This window comes from Dendropsophus ebraccatus, chromosome 4 (assembly GCF_027789765.1).
Source record: "Dendropsophus ebraccatus isolate aDenEbr1 chromosome 4, aDenEbr1.pat, whole genome shotgun sequence".
Classification (NCBI taxonomy): domain Eukaryota; kingdom Metazoa; phylum Chordata; class Amphibia; order Anura; family Hylidae; genus Dendropsophus; species Dendropsophus ebraccatus.
Genome location: NC_091457.1, coordinates 137,235,814 through 137,258,445, shown reverse-complemented (window position 1 = coordinate 137,258,445; position 22,632 = coordinate 137,235,814). Strand labels below are relative to the sequence as shown.

The window sequence follows — 22,632 nt, the reverse complement described above, 5'->3', positions numbered from 1 at the left end:
TTCTACGGACCTCCTTAGTGGTCTTTCCATGTTTTTATAACAAGAATAAAGCTTGAGAAGACTACATTGGTGAGTGCAGTCTTTTTACTTCATGAATATAGAGAGACCCGTTATCGATGAGTTGTTTACACCTATAGGCCTCTTTGTATGTATGCCAGTTATAACGTGGAGTACACTTTTGCTATAGTTAATCCATTACTTCTGGTGTACCCACCAGGCAACTTCACTTTTCAGGAAAGAGACCTCCCTTATTTACAGTCCCCAGTTATACTCTGTTGCCTATAGTTACGCAGGGCTAGATTCACAGATAGTTTAATACATTTCTTAAGTTGACTTGCTTTTTTTCGTGACCTTTGCATTAATCTGACCTTGTGCATTAATCTGACATTTGTTTTGGGTTTCAGCTTACAGCAGAGAACAAAATAGAGCGGAATTTATTGCCTCCCAAAAAAATTATTGGAAAGAACTCCAAAAGCTTGGTGGAAAAAAGGCAGAAGGATCTGGAGGTTTACCTGCAAACAGTGCTCGCAAAGTTTCCTGTCAATGTACCCAACGCTTTATCACATTTCCTGCACTTTCACTTATATGTAAGTTCATTACTTGTTACTACTAGCTGGCTGGTGTGTAGTGGTGAGATGAGCGAACCGGGTTCGGGTTCAATTCCATCCGAATCGGCATTTGATTAGCGGTGGCTGCTGAACTTTGATAAAGCCCTACAGCTATGTGGAAAACATGGATATAGCAATTGGCTGTATCCATGTTTTCCAGACAACCTTAGAGCTTTATCCAAGTTCAGCAGCCACTGCTTATCAAATACCGACCGATCGGGTTCGAATGGACTCGAACCCGAACCTGGTTCGCTCATCTCTAGTGCTCATCCTTACCCTGGCAGACACGTAACTGTACATGTGAGGGTTCTGTAGGGAACTTGTTCTTCTTTAAAGGGGTTGTCTAGCGAAAATCTTTTTCTTTCAAATTAACGGTTATCAGAAAGTTATGTAGATTTGTAATTTACTTCTATTAAAAAAATCTCAAGTCTTCCCATACTTGTTAGCTGCTGTATGTACTACAGGAAATGTAGTGCTCTCTGCTGACATCTCTGGCCGAGACAGTTTTGCCTCCGTTATGTATGAATCCCCCTAGAAAACCTCTCCTGCTCTGGACAGTTCCTGTCTCGGCCAGAGGTGTCAGCAGAGAGCACTGTGTCAGACTGAAAATAAAACATTTCCTGCATGACATACAGCAGCTTATAAGTATGGAAAAACTTGAGATTTTTTAATAGAAGTAAATTACAAATCTATATAACTTTCTGACACCAGTTGATTTAACAGAAAAAGATTTTCGCTGGACAACCTCTTTAAAGAAATTTTACATTGTTTATGCCCCATGATTGAGCATTGAGACAGGTAATAAAGATACTGGTGAAGGGGCCCAACTGCGAAATCTGTATTCTTGACTGGAGAGCAGGACAGACGCTTATTTTGCTGAATTAATAAGTATGACATTACTTTAGATCCTCTATGTGCCGTGGTTGCTATGCTATTTGCATTCTGGTCAATGACCTTATAAAATATCTGCCATATTGATCTTCTTTAAAAATTAAGTAAAATGTCCTTTTGATGTATTTTAAGGCCCAATTCACACATGAGTAATCCTGCCCGTAATTGCAGACCCACCGCTATGGACAGGAATTACGGATGTGTATACGAAACTGTCTGCATTCTCATGGACCTATTGATTCAAATGGGTGGGTCAATATTTATTAGGTCAGGATCACAGCCTTTTTATGGATTTGTAACAACTACGGCTGTGTAAAAGGGTCCATTGAAATGAATGGTTACTATACTGTCTGAGTATAGAATGTAAAAGGAAGCTGCAATTGTCTGATATGATCCCTTCCGCTGCCGAATGGTTGATAGGTCTGGCATTATGCCCTATTGCTGAATGCATTGAATACAGAATATTGCATCCATGTGTGCAGACCCTCAAAGAAAAACCTAAATGCTGTTAAACCTAGTGCAAAGCCTGAGAAGTCATAGCTGGGTTTTTTTTTGTTTTGTTTTTTAAATTGACTCTCTATGAATGAATCTATGTTTGCCTGGTATCTCTACTGATAGGGACAAATTCTACTAGTATGACTGGGAGCGTCATGTCCTTACGAGATAACTTATTTCCATTCATGTGTGTTGAGTTGATGCCTGGCTGTGTGACCTGCCTGACTGTCTCATGGATGTCTTGTGATTTTCCTATAATAAAGGATCATTTGTATTCTCAGGAAATCCACGGGATTGCAGCTGTTCTGGCTGAGGAGCTTTTCCATAATGGTAATTTTATGTTTATTGAGCTGAGAAGATGATTATAATGAATGTAACTGAATAAATGTGATACCGAGTTATTATACATAGACTATTATATACAGAGCCACTTTTTATCACTTGTCATTATCAGATACAGTACCTCTAATATTTTAAATTTTTTTATCTTTGTTCTTAAAACAAAGTTGTATATTGGTTGCCAATTAAAAAGAGTGTAAGGGCCCTATTACACAAGACGATTATCCGGCGAAAAATCGTTAAATTGTTCGTATTTAAACGATAATCGTTCTGTGTAATTGCAGGCAACGATTGTAAAAACGTTCATATGTCGTTAATCGTTGATTTAGAGCTGAACCTAAAATTATCGTTAATCATTCGCTGTAATTCCACATTCATTCTCTCAAGTTCCGCATTTTTTCACTAACCGTTCAGTGTAATTGCACATTGTCCATTGTTTTGCTGGTATCAGAAGGAATAAACGATCATAGTAACGATCGCAATAACGATCATAGTAACGATCGTAACTAACGATTATCGTTCCGTGTAATATGGTGAACGATTGTTAATTGTTAAAAATCGCTCCATGTAATAGGACCCTAACTGTATTTAGTGCGACTTTCTTCTAAAGAAAGCGCCATTTATGTTTAATGGGGTCTTCACATCTGGACATTTAGGGGGAGATTTATCAAAGGGTGTAAAATTTAGACTGGTGCAAACTGCCCACAGCAACCAATCACAGCTCAGCTTTCCTTTCAGCACTGCCTAAAGCTGAGCTGTGATTGGTTGCTGTGGTCAGTTTGCACCAGTCTAAATTTTACACCCTTTGATAAATCTCCCCTTTATAGTATAGTCAGGATATGTCACCCCCAGTTCGTAGTCTGTACGCTCTTGCGAGCTGGTCTTGTATTCATGATGTATTTTTAATTATTCTAATTAAATTTTATCATATGTAATTGTAACCTCTTTACTGTGTATGGGCGGGTTCACACTACGGAATTCTCACGGACAATGTCCGCGGAATTCCGTCAGCTGTCCGCCCGCACGGGCACACGCTTTTCCGCCGGCTCCATAGACACCATTCTATGGGCCGGCGTATTCCACGATCTGCTAAAAGAAGTGACATGACACTTCTTTCAGCGTATAGCGGAATACGTCGGCCCATAGAATGGTGTCTATGGGGCCGGCGGAAAGGCGCCCAGATGTGCGGGCGGACAGCTGATGGAATTCCGCGGACATTGTCCGCGAGAATTCCGTAGTGTGAACCCGCCCATCTGTTGGCGCTATACAAATAATAATTATTATTATTATTATGTTACAACGGTCCAATAGATACAGGTCCCTGGAATGGCACCTTGAGATTGTAGGTGGTCAAAAAGCTGAAAATAGCTAAGGCGGTTGTCTTACACAATTTCTCTATTTCCCTATGGGAGTTGTGCAAACAACATAGCACCGCAAGCTAAACTGTTTCCCAATTCACAAATTACAGAGACAGCTTAGCTCTTGGTGCTATGTCATTTTGTGCAACTCCTATTAAAGGGGTAGTTCACCACAAAAAAAAAATTCTTTCAAATCAGCTGGTCCCAGCAAGTGCCAATGTAATTTACTTCTATTAAAAAATCTCAAGTCTTCCAGTACTTATCGGCTGCTGTATGTCCTGCAGAAAGTGGTGTATTCTTTCCAGTCTGGAGAGCAGTAAAGGTTTTCTATGGGGATTTGCTACTGCTCTGGACAGTTATTGTCATGGACAGAGGTGGCAGCAGAGAGCACTGTGTCATACTGGAAAGAAAATATGACTTCCTTTAGGACATACAGCAGCTGATCAGTACTGGAACACTTTAGATTTTTTTAATAGAAGTAAATTACAAATCTCTGGCATTTTGGTGAAGAATCCCTTTAACCTCAATGTGAGTTATGTAAACTACGTAAAACTAGGGATGAGAGAATTTACAGTAGGCTCAGCAGTCAGCTTGTCAGCCGGCGGCCTTTGAACTCTGTGCTCCTTCTCTCTATGTGCTGGGAAAAGTTTCCCGGGACTGGATCCAGCTTCTCCTATCACCTGTAGCAGCACAGAATTCAGAGGCAGCCGGCTGCCAAACCTACTACTACCGCTAGTACTGTAAATTCGCTTGTCCCTATAGTAAACTATACACTTCTATTTTATCAGCATCTTTTGTGCAAATAGGTTAGGCAGTGAACCCTATAGGATTTTCACTCTATAAATTTCCTACTCCTTTACTGGATATAAGAAGAGCATTTCTAATAAAAATATATATTAGAAAAATTACTGTATACTTTTTTTTCAGATGACTTCTCACTTGTGCAGCTTTCTGATAAACTTTGTGCTGCAATTCCTTATCTTTCTCCAGATTTTTCTTTCCTGTGATGACATATTCTATAACTGAAACTATTATTACCATTGTCAGAAAAGCTTTGGATGTAAGCAGGAATATTTCTAGGAAGAACACAGGAAACGTTACATAACTTGGCCTGTTGCAATGAGCCGGCTTTATTCACATAACAGTGGACAACCATTTTATGTGGGCACTGCTATAGAGACAAATGAGAAGTTTTCAGCAGTCAGGGTCTTTACTCTTGGGGAGTGTTCTCTTCTGGCCCTGTGTCACACACCTTCTCACTCACATAGACACAGAGCAGGGAGAGGAGAGAGGCATGCAGAAGCCAGACAGCAGATGTTAGGGCATCCTAGGACGTGCAGTCTCACAAAGCCTAATATCTTAAATGGAATGTGTCATCAGAAAGTGACTTATAGTTAAATTTTTATTTATATTAAAAAAATATATATATTATTTTTACCTTTTTTTGTGGCATTTTTCAAATCTTTCATTTTTCTATCAATGTTCTAAAATAATGCTGAGATCTTGCAGTTTTCATTCTTAACACTTGGGCTAAAACTAAGCTGAGACTTCCTGTTGTGTCTGTGGTGATAAGAGGAGGCTGCTGTAAAGCGATCTGTACAGTATTGCAGTGACATGTGACACCAGTAGATAGAGGAGACAATAGCAGCTCCCTGTGGAATGACCTTTTCACAGGCCACAGAGCTCACTCAGTGATGTTTCACATTCATCTCAAGGGGACAGAATCCATCTACTGTCGTCTATATCCATGAGGTTTGCTGTAAAGCATGTCACTAAATACTGTTAAGAACACCTCAGGCAAGATGGCAGCCCCCATAACAATGTACAAAACGTGAAATAAAAAAGGAAAGTAAAAAAGTAGAAATAGTTTAGAATAAAAGAACAAGTTTTAATATCTAACTCTAATAAAAGAAAATTTAGGTGACACATTCCCTTTAAAGTGATATTGTCTCCCCCTTATGTGCAGTTTTCTGCACCACTACCAGTTTAGATACTGCACAATCCATATGTACATTTATAAAACTTGTCTTTGTCTTCTTTGTGTTGTAAACTAGCTTTAGTTCACCAGTGGACAGTGACAGCTAGACAGGTCTTCATGGCTGTTAAAGTGACACTGTCACCCCCTTTTTGCATTCTGACTTCTCTACATAGGTGTAAAGGGGTAAATTTATCAGTTTTCATACCTTATTTTATATCATACATCATGGTGCTTGTTCAAGTAAAAAGTGATCTTTTATCATCTGCAGATTGTGCTAAGTGGGCGGGACTTAAGCAACAGCGCCACTTAGCCCTGCCTACAGTGCCACCGTAGGCCATGTCCCTCTGTGACGTCATTGCACATAGGCCCCGCCCCATTGAGGCCCATTGTAACAGGCTGGCCTAAAGGTCTAGGCCCCACCCCCTCTAGGAGGGACCTTCGGTGGGGCTGTGGGCCCCGCCCACTTAACACAATCTGCAGTTGATAAAAGATCACTTTTTACTGGATCAAGCACCATGACGTATGACTTAAAATAAGGTATGAAAACTGCTAAATTTGCCCTTTACACCTGTGTAGAGAAGTCAGAATGCAAAAAGGGGGTGACAGTGTCCCCCTGTGATGAGGCAGGGAGAGGGGGTTCAACAGACGCTAAGCCCCACCCTAGTGACACTGTCCAACTAGGATAAAAGCACACAAGAAAACTGGGGTGACCGTATAACTTTAATTCATAGTTGTGTATACACTGTTGCAACTTGACTGTACACCTTCACCTTTGGTTTTCTTAAGCAGTAAGTGCCATGAGTTTACAGAAGTGGCAGTAGAGTAGGCACACCAGTAAAGGAGCATATCGAGACCATATCTGACGGACGTATAATACAGGATTATTGTGGTTTGATGAAAAGTGTACACCTAATTTTTATGTGACTTTCTTCAAGGCGAACAGTTACTTGTAGCAGGAGAAGTATTTCATATGAGGCCTCTTCAGCTATATGCAATAACACAGTTACTGCGGCACGCCAAGCCAACGTGCATCAATGGAGACGCCAAAACCGACCTGGGACACATACTTGACTTTACTTGTCGTCTCAAGTATTTAAAGGTAAAAGATATAATGTTCTGATGACGTATGTGTAACCATTGTTTAAGCTTCTTTCTGATGTAATGTGCTCTTACTCTGTAGCAGGATTGTATATTAGTATCTACTCTATACTAAGTAATCTTCGCATCTTCTTCCTCAGATCAGCGGCACTCGAGGTCCTGTAGGAACAAGTAACATAGAAGAACATTTACTGCCTTATGATCTCTCTGTATTTAAGTCACTTTGTCAGATAGAGGTACGTAATACTCCCCATAATAATAATGCATCTGTTCATTATGTTCCTTTTCTAATGTGTCAAAAACAGGCAAAATTTATGAATGGTTTATTCTCAGGATTGGTCATCAATATCAGATCAGTTAGGTGCCGACACAGGGCACTTTGCTGATCATCTTGCCCCATAAGCAAAGAACAAAGCTGTAATACAAAAATAAAAAGATGCCCAAAGTAGATAGTTCTACTCCCAGTGAGTGGGACTTGATTGAATACACGCATCCTCCTTGGCCTATAATAATTTAATATGTTTTGGTGATTTCATCTTGTATGTGGTACTTACTGGGTATCCTTGGCACTTCATAGGGCTTCATAGGGCCATTTATATTTAATATTTGTATTAGTTTGCCATCTAGTGGAGGTTGCCTGTATTTCAACAGTTCTATATATTTTTCAAGAGCATTCTGTATGCATGTGCAATATATTATCCTATACAGTACATTTATATGTCCCCTCACTGATTTTAAATTTTTTTTCATTGTATGGTTCTGTCTCACTTCCTTCATTTTAATGGATTTTATTAAATATGGATTATTTAAATAAAGATTATGACAATATTTATCTGTGATTGTCCTGCATTTCTTTGATCCTTTTATGGATCCCTTTTTCTTTGTTGTTTAAAGAACAAAGCTGGGAGTAGACAGCTTCATACATGGTGTAGTGGTCATACTGGGTTACTGCAGCTCAACTCCTTAAGTCCCTATTACATGGGGCTTTCAGCGCTCGCTTGCTCCTTGTTTCCTGCTCGCTGCCCACGCTTTTACACGCTTCTGCAGCGAGCAGGTGAGTACAGGGGGGCCACAGGAAGCTGCTGGGGGGCTGCCCGGTTGATCGCTAGATCGTCCGGGCAGCCCATAGCAGATAGCAGCGGTCTGCTGCCGCCGCTTCTGTATATATTCAATCACTTTAGTTCAGACATAGCAGGGTCTCATTCCCCATGTATATTCTTTTATACAATACCGATGGGGGAGGCTGCCAGGGGATCAGGAACGTTAGGGCTTAGATAGCCCTTCTGACACAAATGTTGGGGACAACAGAGGGGCCCTAGTTGCCTCTTACTGCTGCCAATCAATAGAAGTGCCTATGTAAATAAATAAATAAAATAAAAAAAAGATATATTTTAACAAAGTTATATTAGAAAGTAATATAATTTTATTAATACAAGGGATAAGCAACCTATTTTTTTAGTCTCCAGAGTACCTCTTTAAACTCAGCTGATCAGTGGGAGTCCCAGGGCTTTTAGTATTTTGAGCTTTACAGGCTAGAGGGGTAATATAAGCTTTAGGCCATGTTCTCACAATGTCCCTTTTTATCATTATTAATGGCTGCCATTATCAAAAAACTGTTTTTTTACCCCCCAAAAAAGATGGAGTGGGAACATAGCTTCACACTGCGGTTAAACTTTATGTAACCTTCCTGGTAATAGTTTTTGGGGGGTTTTTTCAAGAAAAAAACTTGTCCTTATAAGACAGCTCTTCCCAGTTATTGCCGGCAGGCCTGTGACTGCTGATAATGTTCCAGTAAAAGTTCATCTATCACATGAAGCAGCTGACAGTCACCATTCTGTTGTGTGTTGTCAGCAGAGATAGTTAATAGACCACTTCAGGAAGCGCCCTGCCCCCCCATTGTTCTCAGTAAACAGAGTATTGGCTTATCACACTGATACTGTTTTTCAGATCTCCCATTCCGATGCCAGACTTATCAAGGGATTCACCTCTAACAAGAAGACATTGGCAACTATGACCGTTCAGTTTTCAACATCATCATTAAAGGTGCTGGTTACAATAAATTATGTCTCGTGTCGGCATGCTATTGTTGTTGCTTATTCTGTTGTTACATAGTTCAAGGTAGTAATTTATCTTCCTCCCTTACACAACATGTCGAGAGCAAGGTTACACTGTGCTGAGCTCCTGTAAGCCGCTGTCAGGTTTCTGGTGGGCTTTCCTCTCTGTATTTCCACTTCATGACCTCAATTTGACGTCTTATTTTTTTTTTCCTGAACACACGTTATTTGGGTTTTGTAAAGCCTATTCCTTTACACTGTTCTGTTGTTTTCCACAACACTTTCCTCAACAAGTCACCAAAAAGCCATGATTTCTCTGTGCTTGCCATCCTTAGGCTATGTTCACACAAAGTATATTTTCGTAAAATCACGGCCGTTGTTGCGCATTGAAACAACGGCCGTGATTATTATGAAAATATTTGTAACATTGTCGTCTATGGAATCCCAGCCGGAGTGTATACACATAGTATACACTCCGGCCGGGATCCCTAGCGGCGCCATAAAAAACTTACATGTCAGTTTTCTGCGTCCGCTATTCATTGAATAGCGGCCGCAGAAAGCTCTGTCAGTGCACACTGTGGAGCGAGCGGCTCTGGCTTCTCACTCCATTGTGTGCAGTGGGGAGTTCTGATGTGGGCGCGCACGGATGCGCCCGCATCAGAACTCTGCAGCCCTAAAAATCACTCTGCTGGTACTGCAGTACAGGCCGGGGTGATCTTTTTGGAGATCGGCCGCTCCGTGACCCGGCCAGCTCACGGAACGGCCAGTCTCTGATGCAGTATGAACATGGCCCAATCCTGCAAATCCCATGATCTCACAGGGAGTGACAGAAAGTAAGGGCCCTATTGCACCAAACGATTTTCGGCCATACTTAGCTGATAAACCGGCTGTTGTGGGCGATAATCGTTTAGTGTACTAGCGCCACTTAAAAGACCATGATCAGCTGACACGCATGATTGACACGTAGACTGCTGCTATCTTCAATGGGCCACAAGGATGATCTAAGGATCGCACTCCACTCCTGCCTTATACCTGGGGAGGAAAAATTATTTTTTATGCGTGCATGACTGATGAAAGCTCATAACATTTAGCGTGATGGTGTCTATAGCAGACAGGTTTTGGCTTATTTCAGGACATCTTGGTACCAGAAGCTCTGGAGTTTGATCAATGGGTGGCGGAAGGCACTTCTTCAGATTGTCCTATTACAGCTGTGGTTCCAAAATGGAGCGCCCTGACCACTGTGGATATGAGTCACAACCAGATCTCTGCTATAGATGATTCAGTGGTAAGAATATTTCTCTGCTGTTCTTGCCTGACATGCAGGGTTGTTAGGTTTATACATACATAGTTATTTATTTATTTTGCAGAAACTTACTCCACAAGTAGAATTTCTGGCCTTGAGTCATAACTATATATGCTCAATAGAGAATCTACAGGTAAGTAGCCTTATGTCTTATGCCAGGGGTACTCAGCAACTTATAGTGAAGGGCCACTTACCGGGGTCTATTGTCAGGTGAAGGTCCGAGCTGAACATTTGTAGTAAATGTGTTTTGTTACTTTTCACAAATGATGTGGAACTATCTCTCATCAGCCCTTTGAAATTAGGTACAAAGGGGGTGACTGCCCCAGTAGTATATAGCCCCCCTGTGTGCTCTCCCCCTCCCATATAGCATATAACATAAAAAAACAGACACCTATACTCACCTGGGTTCGGCGTCACCTCTTCTCTTTGCTCTTATGGCCGCACTGCAGCAGTCACAAGAGGCCGCTCTCCCCTTGTCCTGACATTGGCGCTCCAGTGATGTCACTAGAGCGCCGAAATCAGAGGCAGAGAGTGGCCTCTTGTGACTGCTGTGGCCACAAGAGTGACTGACAGGGAGGGAGCCGATGGCTCCCTCTCTGTCAGTTCTGCTGCACAGTAACTATGAGCGCTCATTACGAGCGCTCATAGTCACTGTGCCGAGCGCAGCTCAGTATACAGATATACTGAGCTGCAGCAGGGGTCCGGACAGCTGGCCTCCACGGTCCGCCAGTTGAGGACCCCTGTCCTTATCCTTTTACAGTGTTATATTTACTGAGCACATTATTTTCTAGATATTAATCTAAATGATTGAACTACAGTGGCAGTACAGTAGCGCAAAGATTTAAACAATTTTGGAGATTTTGGCATCATAACGGATGATGAGTTCTGAAGTCCGTAGCTCATTCTTCATATGTTCCCTGCACAGTCCGTACATGAGAATGAGTTTCTAATGACTGATAAAGTAGAGATTTCTTTCTTTCTCTTCTAGCATTTATACAACCTGATTCACTTGGATCTTTCCTATAACAAGCTTTCCATACTGGAAGGAATTCATTCAAAGATTGGGAATATTAAAACACTTAATTTATCTGGAAACTTTCTTGAGAACCTTAAAGGACTTAATAAGTTGTATTCTCTTGTCAACTTGGATCTTAGCAACAACAAAGTCTCGCAGGTATGCAGACATTCCCAAATTGTCTTCAAATAGCGCATATGATTGACAGATGGCTGCCGTGTACCTGTGATTACATAAAAAAACAAGAACCACATAATTTAAGACACCTCACCCTTGAAGTCCGCTTGATATTGAAGGGGTTTTGTTAGGCTATTGGTGACCTGTCATCAATATCGGTAGGGTGCTAAAACCCACACCCCACTGATTATCTTTGTCTGAACCAACATAAAGCGAGAACATAGCCAGAGGCAGACAGCTCCATCCTCCGTATAGTGGCCATGTGGGTGTCTGTAGCTCCGCTCTCATTCAAGTGAATGTCACTTTTCATCCCTGTTTTTCCTGTTTTCTATGATCTAATATTATTGACCCATCTTGAGGATGGATAATCAATACATTTAGCCCAGAAAATCCATTTAGCTTTCATACAGATAAGTGGCCATCTGGATTAGTATATTATTGTTTATAGGGGATTGTTCACCATAACATGTTTTCTTTCAAATCAACTAGTCCCAGCAAGTGCCAGAAATTAGTAATTTACTTAAAAAAAAAAATCTCGTCTTCTAGTACTTATTAGCTGCTCTCTGCTACCACCTCTGTCTGACAGGAACTGCCCTGAACAGTTGCAAATTTCATAGAAAACGTCTCCTGCTCTCCAGACTAGAAAGAATACACCAATTCATGCAGGGCATACAGCAGCTGATAATTATTAGAAGACTTGAGATTTTTTTTTTTTTTTTTTTATAAAAGTAAACTACAAATCTCTGGCACTGGAAACTATGTATTTATCTATTTTTTTTTTTTTGTTCAGGTTGAGGAAATAAAAAATATAGGAAGCCTTCCATGCTTGGAGACTGTCAATTTGACGGACAACCCTGTCACGATTGTTCCTGATTACCGAACCAAAGTTCTTGCACAGTTTGGTGATCGAGCTGCCGAGGTAAAATCATGTTTGTTTTTTTTTGTTTTTTAATATTTTAATTATGCATTTTCCATCACACACACTTTTCCCTCCACCAATAGATGTATTAGATCAGACGTGTCAAACTCAGGCCCCCCAGCTGTTACATAACTACAATTCCCATCATGCCTAGACAGCCAAAGCTAAAGCTGTCCAGGCAAAACTCATTCTAGGGGTTAAAATGAGTTATATAAGATTAGAAAAAGCATGACTACTTTCTTGCAAAAAACGCACCCGTCCTCTGTAATATTGCAGTTCAGCTTCATTCACTTGAGGCCGCCCAATTTCTGACCATTTTTCTTGTCTGTGAGCTGAGTGGTATGCACAAAAATCTGTGCCATTTCTGTGGTGTTTGCCAGGGGCACAAATGAGAAATCTTCCCCCCATGTGTAGAATGGGGGAGGTTAGCTGATGTATTCATAAAGCTGGCTTTATGCACATTATATTACTGAACTAATTGCTGACTGTTCTCATTCTTTATAAGGTTTGTTTAGACAGCACCAGCACAACGGAAAAGGAACTGGATACTGTGGAAGTATTAAAGGCGATCCAAAAAGCCAAGGAAGCAAAAAATAAATTGAATAATGCAGATAAAAAGGTATAAAGAAGATTTGATATCTTCCGAAAACATTCCCATAGTATTGAAGTCATGTCTCTTTGCACATCGGTACATTGGTAACAATGTATGCCCTCTTTTTAACCTTCTTGTTACACAAGTGAAGTTAGGTTTTCCCAGACTTTTTGTGTATAACTTGTATATATTATTAAGATGCGGTTGTACTTTTCTTAACAAATAGTATTATAAACCGTTCTGCTCATACAGAGAGAAAACTGCATCACTTATTATCGTGTTGCAGTTCTTAAAGGGTTTATCCAGGATTGGAAAGAGCACTGCTACTTTTTAGAAAAAAAAACAGCACCACCCTTGTCCTCAAGTTGTGTGTGGTATTACAATTCAGCTCCATTCACTTCAATGGAACCAGGCTGCGAAACCACAAGTTCAGGACAAGTGTGGTGCTGTTTCTGGAATAAAGCAGACATGTTTTTCTAAGCCTGGATAACCCCTTCAAGTAAATTATTGGAAGTTGAAAAAATAATTTTTAATGGATGATATCAATAAAAATATAGTATTTTAATATATAGCTGAGTACGATGATCTGGATTGACTGAAAACAATTCCGTTACATAATTACTGTGTTTGTGTGTCACCGCCCTACAGAGCCAATTTGCCAGGACCAGTGACACGGTCAGGATCTGTCACCTCTCCTGACTTGTCTAGTTAATACCCCATTGACAACCCAATTTCTGCACATACCACTGGTATACGTCAACTACCTGTTAAATGGGTGGGGTGATGCATATCACAATGTGTTCCTGAAAGGCCTATTGACTTAAATATAGTGAACATAGTCTAATGGCTGTTCCTGAACACATGCTGCTGCATCCGGCAGCTGTCGGGGCATCATTGAGGTTGTTGCGTTGCAGGAGCTAGCAACCCTCAGGATGGGGAACGCTCTAGAACAGAGGTAGGGAACCCTTGGCTCTCCAGCTGTTGCAAAACTGCAACTTCCATGATGCCTGGACAGCCAAAGCTATCCCTGCCCTACAGATACAACAACTAGAATGGAAACAGTTGTCAATTAGTTCATACATTTACTCAAGGAATAACAGAAGAATTGCACTATACAGAGTTCTGTTCTCCAAAATTATTTCCTCGGGAATACCCGTATCTACTAAAATAATTATGTCCAGAGAGCCGACAGATCCTCATAGGTTAGATACCCTCTCTCCGTCATACGCCCATTCCAGCTCTCTAGCAAACTTTCTGGCTAATGAAGTTACTTAAAGAAGACGTCCAGCGAAAATATTTATTAAAGTATTGTATTGCCCCCCAAAAGTTGTACAAATCACCAATATACACTTATTACGGGAAATACTTACAAAGTGCTTTTTCCCTGCACTCACTACTACATCAAGGCTTCTCTTCCTGGAAAAAATGGTGATGTCACTTCCTGGATAAAATTGTGATGTCACGCCCCGACTCCCAGGGCTGTGCGGGCTGTGGCTGCTGGAGAGGATGATGACAGAGGGATGCCCAGTGCTCAGTGTCCCTCCAGTGACCTGTGTCCCTCAGTGTGCCCCTGCCATCATCCTCTCCAGCAGCCACAGCCCACACAGCTCTGGGAGTCGGGTCGTGACATCACCATGTTATCCAGGAAGTGAGGCCTTGATGCAGTAGTAAGTACAGGGAAAAAAAAACACTTTATAAGCTTTTCCAGTAATAAGTGTATCTTGGGGATTTGTATAACTTTTGGGTGGCAATCAGGGCTGTATTAACAGCAGCTTCTGCCCTAGGCACTAAACCTGAAGACGCCCCATCTTGGGGAGCGTGGGGGACAGTGGTTTCGGCCTCGTGCATTTCTGTACATGTAGAAACATTTCCTGAATCACGTTTTTTCATGGTCTTTAACTGCTTAAAACATAAAATTCTACATTGAATCAATGTTTAGAGCGGTCTGCATATTATTTGAAGGAATATTCACCACAGCATTGGTAAATGGGTACGTAATAGTTCCAGACCTGAACAATTCCACTATCCAACCTCCCTCAAAAAGACAGCAGATTTACTAGCAAGTCTGAATGGGAGGTGAGAGACTATAAAAATATAAATAAAAAAAAAGTTGTTTCTTCCCCCTGCTCTTTGGTGCTGCCCCCCTACAAGGTGCTGCCCTAGGCACCGTACCACGGGTGCCTAGTGGTAAATACGGCCCTGGTGGCAATACAATACTTCAATAAAAATTTTCGCTGGATTTCTCCCTTAATATAGTCCCAATGTGGACTGACCTTTTAGGATCTTAATCTTTTTATGTCATATTTTATAACTATTACAATGTAAGGATCTAAATGTGAATGTGTATATTAAAAGAAATTGCAGAGACTAAGATGGTAACGTGTGAATGTTGTTTTTGTGTATTATTCCTTACTGTATCCTCTGATCTCTTATGTAATGTTGCTGTTATATGTTGTGTACATCGACAGTGTTAGAGAAATAAAATTTTATTAAATAATGCCCAAGTTTGCGTTTGCTAAAATGACGTTCTTTTATGGATGATGCAATGTGTTATGGATCTCCTATAAATGCCAAGTGCATGATTTATTCTGAATGGAGACAGGTACAGATATCCATCTGACCTCTGAATACCGGCTTTCATACAGCTCCCACTGTGTAATCCTTTGTTCTCTGCTGGTGACCAATCTCCCTCCTCCCCCCTCCCCTCTCCATAGAACAGACAGGGCACAACTGATGTAAAAGAGTCAAGATTTCCTGATAATGAGCAGTGGATGAGAGAGAGGGGGGGCGGGGAAAGTCTTTTTGAATGCAGATAATGGCAGATTTGCCTAATAAACCCAATTACAAAGTTTCTTAAAATTGCCTGTACTATTGATTTCTGGGGGGGACACACGATTGTGACACTTTAAATCACAAGGCAAAGCTTACAACATTTACAAGGCTTGCGAGCACCAAGCTATTGTATTAAGTTATTATACCCTTTTGTGATGTTCCTCTGATATTCTTACTGGAAATGGATGACATTTTAGTCATTCAATTCTAGTAAGAATAACATGGACAGCATAACATAGAGCTATAAGAGAAGATGCCCCAAAGTTGTTGTTTCATATGGAATACAAGTATTTACTAAGACTGACAGGTCAGAAGAGGCCACAGGTCCCCTTCAATAAAGCGGCTTCAAGAGCTGCAACCGATGACAGCTACACGAGACATCTGTATCTGGCCTTGGTGCTCAAACTGCATCAGAAACTGTAAGGGATTATTTTTCCCTAAGCTGTGTATGAAACCCACCTGTATAATGCTTTGTTTCACCTGAGGCGGCCCCACAAAAGAATCAAACATTCACTGCTTTGGGGATTGTTTTGGGAGTTGCAAGGACTTATCCAAACCAGACAATCCCTTTAAGAATTTATTGAGAAAAATGTTGTTGTTGTTTTTTTGTTTGTTTGTTTTTTAATCAACTGGTGTCAAAAAGTTACATAGATTTGTAATTTACTTCTATTTAAAAAATCTCCAGTCTTTCAGTACTTATTATCTGCTGCATGTCCTGCAGAAAGTGGTGTTTTCTTTCCAGTCTGACTGTGCTCTCTGCTGCCACCTCTGTCCATGTTAGGAACTGTCCAGAGCTGTAGCAAATCCCCATAGAAAACTTCTACTGCTCTGCAAAATTCCTGCCGTGGACATAGGTGGCAGCAGAGAGCACTGTACTGGAACGAGAGAGGTTTTCTTTTATAGAAGTAATTAACATACATGATCTTTGGATTAAAAAAATATATAATATTTTTATATTCAACTAACATATATTTGTCAGCTGTATACTTATTCTCCAAGTAAAATAAAGGGTTTGAACTATTACCTATGCTGTGTGCAAGTGACCGACATCTCGTAATATGTCAACACAGAGAACACAGGTCTGAACCTCTAGACTTTTCACATTAGTCACTAGCTGTATTTCAATATAGCCTTACATAGTGACTATCTGCAACCATTTGACATTGTTTCATCTCAATTTCCATTTAACCATTAGGATGTACGGTAATATCTAGTAATGACAGTCATTACAGGGTGTTCTGCTGTTGGTATATTGTATCTACACACAATCATACAATGCCTGTTCTATTCTTTTCTTAATACCATTCACTCTGTAACAAATCCATATGAGTGCATTTGTTATCACTGACAGCGGAGTTCTTCCTGTAATTGTTGTCTGTCTTGGTGTTGCTTGCTCTTTTTTTTTGCTTATTTCATTCTCTCTTATATCACTTTATTTGTCAGATGAGTGAGGACTTCCGGCTCACATCTGCCAGCTCTTCTTTTCCTGCAAACGCTTCCTCTTCACCTCTCTCTCGGCCTGCTATCTCCAGTCAAGGTAATCATGTATGTATCTTTTGGCTCTAGCTATCACCCCCTATTACTCGGTGACACTGAGTGAAACTTTGCTTTCGAGTGTCATTGTGCTGTGTATAGAATATTACTTTTAACACTATTATTACCTAGAGATACTCATATGGCCAGGGTGCTTGTTAAAGGGGCTAGAATAAGAAAATTAATGGTTTTTCCTTATGAACTTGACACTGCTGCAGTAGGGTGTATACTGCTACTTGTGGCGCTTGCAGGTTGTTAAATTTATAAAGTTAATTTAAGCAGGTGTAGGGAACAAACCTTGGCTTTGGCTATCAAAGCATGATGGAATTTGTAGTTCTGCAACAGTTGGAGGGTCAATGATCAATCCCTAATCTAACAGTTAGGACCGTATTACATGGGCCAAGATTCTGTATAAGCAACCTACTGAACCTTTTACATGGCTCAATAGTTCTGCAGCAAGGGCTGCACAGACATCATTAGCAATGTCCGTGCAGCCCTTGCTGTTTATAGTAAAAAATGAAGTGCCTATATTACTTTGCCACGCTTCCCGGTGTTCCCGCTTCCCACATCCACCGCTGAACTGACAGGCTGACAGGACCGCAGCTCGGCTACTGATTGGCTGAGCGGCCTGTTACTTGAAAGTACGGTGTAGAAGCTGCAGTGGCATGCGGGCAGAAGCTAGAACACCGGGGAGCATAAAGAGGTATGTATAAATATAAATATAATTTTCTACATAGTCATCAGCTGTCTGCTGCACATTACTATTACATGTAGGGATAAGGGATAAGCGAACCGGCCAAGGTTCGGGTTCGCATGAACCTAAACTATCGGCTTCTGATTCCCGCTGTCTGCCCGCTCCGTGGAGAGGGTGGATACAGCCTGAGGACCACCTGGAAAACTGGGATACAGCCATAGCCATCCCTGTTTTCTAGGCGGTCCTCAGAGTCGGCAGACAGCGGGAATCAGAAGCCAATAGTTCAGGTTCATACGAACCCGAACCATGGCCAGTTCGCTCATCCCTAGTAGGGATGCACCGTCGGCTGTCAATGATTTTTAGGCTGAACCAAAAGACACGATCTGTCTTTATTACACGGAGCAGTAATCTGCCTGATTGTCACTCTGTGTAATAGGGCCCTTACTCCTGTAACAAAGACAAAAAAAAAAACTTCATTCTCCCTAAAGAAAACTCATTGAAGTCAGTATTTCCTGAAGCCGTAGCCTACAGTAAATGTGTATTTTCTTATACCTAATCCGAATTTTTTCATTCCACAGTTTAATACCATTGTAATGTGTTTAAAAACGAATAAAACTCTTGCACAACCTTTTTAGCTGACCAGTGACAGACCACCATCATCTGCCATGTTTAACATTTTTAACCAATAGTAGGACAAAAAAAATTCTTTTTTCTAAGAACAGTCTTTTCTTGAATGACTCTACTACCTAGAAAGATTGTTCAACCCTCACCCAGCGTCGGTTATTCTAAAAGTGTCTAGAGAACTGTGCTTAAGCAATAGTCTATACACAGGATGTGTGTGTGTGTGTGTATATATATGTGTGTGTGTGTGTTTGTGTGTGTGTGTGTGTGTGTGTGTATATATATATATATATATATATATATATATATATATATATATATATACACATACACATACACACTGGGGATGCTATAAAAATGAGGGCACCTCTGTCCCCCACATCTTCTGATGTGATTTGGTCCCCTGCTCTTTGAAATCTACCTCCAAAATTAACTACCGTTGTTAGAAACTACCTATGCAGCTAATCACTGGCTGCAGAAGTTAGCCCCAGAGGTGTCACTGATCGGTGCAGCGGGCTGTCACTGCCAAGGTGAGGCATGAGCAAACAGTTCACGTGCTGACTACTTGTCTCGGAAGCAGGGAGAAAAGATGAGCGGAACCAGGGGTAGATAAGTATGAGACTCCTTTTTTTTTTTTTTTTTTTTTTTTAACCAACTCTCCAGCAATATATAAAAAAAAAGCAATTTTGCGGAAATACTTTTTTAAGATGACTGCAGAGATGACTGTACTGATTCTGTTAGTCTACACAGCTAAGCTACAGTATAAGCTGCAGAAATCAGTAAATGTTAGCTTATTACGTACGCTCTGACTATGGTGAAAATCACAATATGTTTTTAGTAACACCCTTTAAGACCTGCAGACTAAGGTGTTATCAATATTGTCATAGCTTATAGAGGCAAAGGCGGAGGGTAGCGCTTAATCAGACAAAGTAGCACATAAAATTAACTCATCCCGGTGATAGGATATCATCCGCTATCACCAACACCACCTAAAGCCTTGATAGCAAATAAATAATTTGGAGAGTGCTAGGTATAGCTCGAGTAATAGTGTTATTGCTGTACAATAATGCAAAAAAAAAAGGGATACCTAAAACACACACAGCCAGGGCTCAAGGATTCCACATGAATATCTGTGAGTGTATAAAATGGATTGAAAGCATACAATAAACTTACTCCACTGTCTGGGTAGGTAGCAAATAGTTGTTCCAAACCCCCTCTGAGATGGGGGAGATTCATGATAGGGTTTAAATATATACCTGGTGTAAACTGCCCACAGCAACCAATCACAGCTCCTCTTTTATTCTACCAGAGCTGAAAGCTGAGCTGTGATTGGTTGCTGCGGGGAGTTTACACCAGGTGTGTATTTACACACTTTCATAAATCTTCCCCAATGTGTTTTTTTGGTATATAGATCCACCTTTATCAAGCCTTCCCTTGAGATCACTTATAATGTATGTTTGTTTGTTTTATTTAAAGGGAATCTGTCACTAGGTTTATGCCACCTTAAATTAGGGAAGCATAAACTAATAAGAAATGCTGAACTGATTTGGTGTACTACCTATGGAATCCCAGCCGTTCTCCTAATATGCAGGAGAATGGGATTCTTGCCACACCTCTCCCCCTCCCTCCAGCTGCTGATTGATAGGTGGCTGCCTATAGACAGCATGGATAGATAACTGCCAATCAGCAGCTGGTGGGCGGAGTTTTCTGCTTTTCATGAATATCCAGGACTACTGGGCTCACGCACATAATGGAGGATAAATCCGAATCAGCTGCACAGAACAATGTAAGGGAAACCTCATTCTGTCCAGATTTTCTGTCACTATTTTATGCTACCCTGAGATAGGACAGTATAAACCTGCTGGCAGAGTCTCTTTACCTTCACATAATTTTAGGTATTTGCCCCTTTTTTTTTTTACATCACTTTGCTTGTTTATGGGTTTTTTTTCTTTTCATTCTCAATGAGATATGGCGTCAAAGGCACTGAAGGAAAGTCCCAGTTAATATCCTGGCTTGCAGTGCTAGTTACTTATACCCTGTCTTTATATATCAGCCTTTCCTTGTCTGATCATCTCCTTATTTGATAATAATTATTCCTTCTGCTCGCTGGTAGAAGAACGCCTGTAATTATCATTGAGCTTTCTATAATTCTTTATAAAATCTGTCACCATTACACGCTCAGATTTTCCCTTTATTACTCTGCCCTATGTTTATTCACCGCTTTATTATACCTATAGAAATGTCAAAGTAATGGAAATAAATGGGGCCGTGTAAAATGCTTTTTGATTGACCTTTCCTCCTACTATATCTAGTTAATTTTAACAGGACTGCAGAGAATCATTAATAATGTCTGAAAACAGAGAGGTTCTGTAGAAAGACATGCTAAGTGTGGTGTAAAGAACAAAGTACAGCACATACACAAAGGCAAATAAGGCCACATTCACATGGTATAATGTCACTGGGTACCATCATCTATTGGTTTCAAGTCATTATTAGACTACGTGTGGTATATACAAATCAATATGGAGTCAGTATACTGGTCGGACAGTAAAATCCGGGGGGGTGACAGGTTCCCTTAAAAACAAATTCCCCCCACTTCTCAAAAAATAAAAACACTCAAGACAAAACAATTTTTTTCATTATTCCACCACTACCACCGATTAAAAATTAATCAATGTGCTATGTGAACCTTAAAAATTCTGACATTAAAAAGTTATTCTGCAAAAATTAAGCCTGTATTATGGCTACGTCGACAGCAAAATGAGAAAGTTACGGCTCTTAGAATGCAAGAAGGAATAAGAAGAAAACTGGGCGATAAAGCTCCTGACTAGTAAGGGGTTAAAGAGATACGATTTCTTGTATTTCTGCTTACTAGTCATGAGATAATTTACCATGTATTATTCGAGGATCCTGGATGGAACTGGACACAGCGAGTTCATGAACTGATATCATTGACAAGTCAGCAGCATTTCGCCTTCCTATGCAATGTTTTTTATTGGAAATTTCCCACCACAGGCCCCTAGTTTCCAGCACAAGGAAGCACAACCTCAGCTTTCCTTAGTCTCTATTCACAATGTCAGACTTAAAAGTAGACATGGCATGTAAGGTTTAGTCATTCATTTAAAGGGGAAAAAATTGTAATTATGAGCACCTATTCAAGAGGTACACCACCCAGTGTGCCTATATGTGGATTAAAATCAGATGAGAGACTGCCAATAAAGCGACTCTTTATTAGAGATAAGCAAACCCGAACGCTCTGCATTTGAATCCTTCTGTCTGGAGAAGATGGATGCAGCCCTAGGCTATGTTCACACAACGTATATTTTCGTAAAATCACGGCCGTTGTACAACGAAAATATACGTTACCTTTCCTTCTTTGGGATCCCGGCTGGAGCATATACACATAGTATACGCTCTGGCCGGGATCCCTAGCGGCGCTGCAAACAACTGACATGTCAGATTTCTGCGGCTGCTATTCATTGAATAGCGGCTGTAGGAAACCCTGTCAGTGCACACTATGGAGCGAGCGGCTCCGGCCGCTTGCTCCATAGTGTGCAGTGGAGAGTTCTGATGCGGACGCGCACGGATGCACCCGCATCAGAACTCTGCAGCCATAAAGATCATCCAGCCTGTACTGCAGTACCGGCCGGGATGATCTTTTCAGAGACCGGCCGGGTCACGGAATGGCCGGTCTCTTACAACATGGGAACATAGCCCTAGGGCGTATCCGAACTTGCTGTAAGTTAACTCATCTCTACTCTTTACTATGAAACAATGTACTACAGTACAGTATTGGGTTGGGTGCTTCAAAAAAGTAGGAGAAATGACTAAATGTAAATATGTTTAACATTTTTTTTATACCTTTTACCTAGTGTTCAGGATGTTTTTCTTAGAAATGATGTATCATTTTGTGTTCCTCAGACCAGTCCTCAATCAGCAAATTCTCAAGTAGCTTGACACACATTGACCGCCCAGGTTCACAGCAACAATGCGGAGTTCAACATTCCATACACGATGGGGGACAAAACACAGAGGTGATACTCCGGACACTAGAAGAATTGTTACACACTTGTCACATTATTTTGTCTTGTATGCATGTCACATGGAAAATATTCACTCTTTAAC

General features: G+C 40.8%; 1 protein-coding gene across 5 annotated transcripts in view; it reads left to right on the top strand.

The window, feature by feature from the left end:
- The window catches only part of NISCH (nischarin), a 52,881-nt gene that overhangs the window by 3,762 nt on the left and 26,487 nt on the right, over positions 1–22,632 (top strand). For 2 of the 5 annotated variants that reach the window (XM_069967138.1, XM_069967139.1), the window contains exons 3-14: positions 405–587; positions 2,276–2,324; positions 6,605–6,768; positions 6,908–7,003; positions 8,715–8,810; positions 9,954–10,106; positions 10,189–10,257; positions 11,113–11,298; positions 12,107–12,235; positions 12,741–12,854; positions 17,103–17,196; positions 22,429–22,541. In XM_069967138.1, the coding sequence (XP_069823239.1) occupies positions 405–587; positions 2,276–2,324; positions 6,605–6,768; positions 6,908–7,003; positions 8,715–8,810; positions 9,954–10,106; positions 10,189–10,257; positions 11,113–11,298; positions 12,107–12,235; positions 12,741–12,854; positions 17,103–17,196; positions 22,429–22,541 (1,446 nt within the window). Of the gene's footprint in view, positions 1–404; positions 588–2,275; positions 2,325–6,604; positions 6,769–6,907; positions 7,004–8,714; positions 8,811–9,953; positions 10,107–10,188; positions 10,258–11,112; positions 11,299–12,106; positions 12,236–12,740; positions 12,855–17,102; positions 17,205–22,428; positions 22,542–22,632 lie in introns of all 5 variants that reach the window. The other 3 variants (XR_011362659.1, XR_011362660.1, XM_069967140.1) reach the window with 3 other exon arrangements.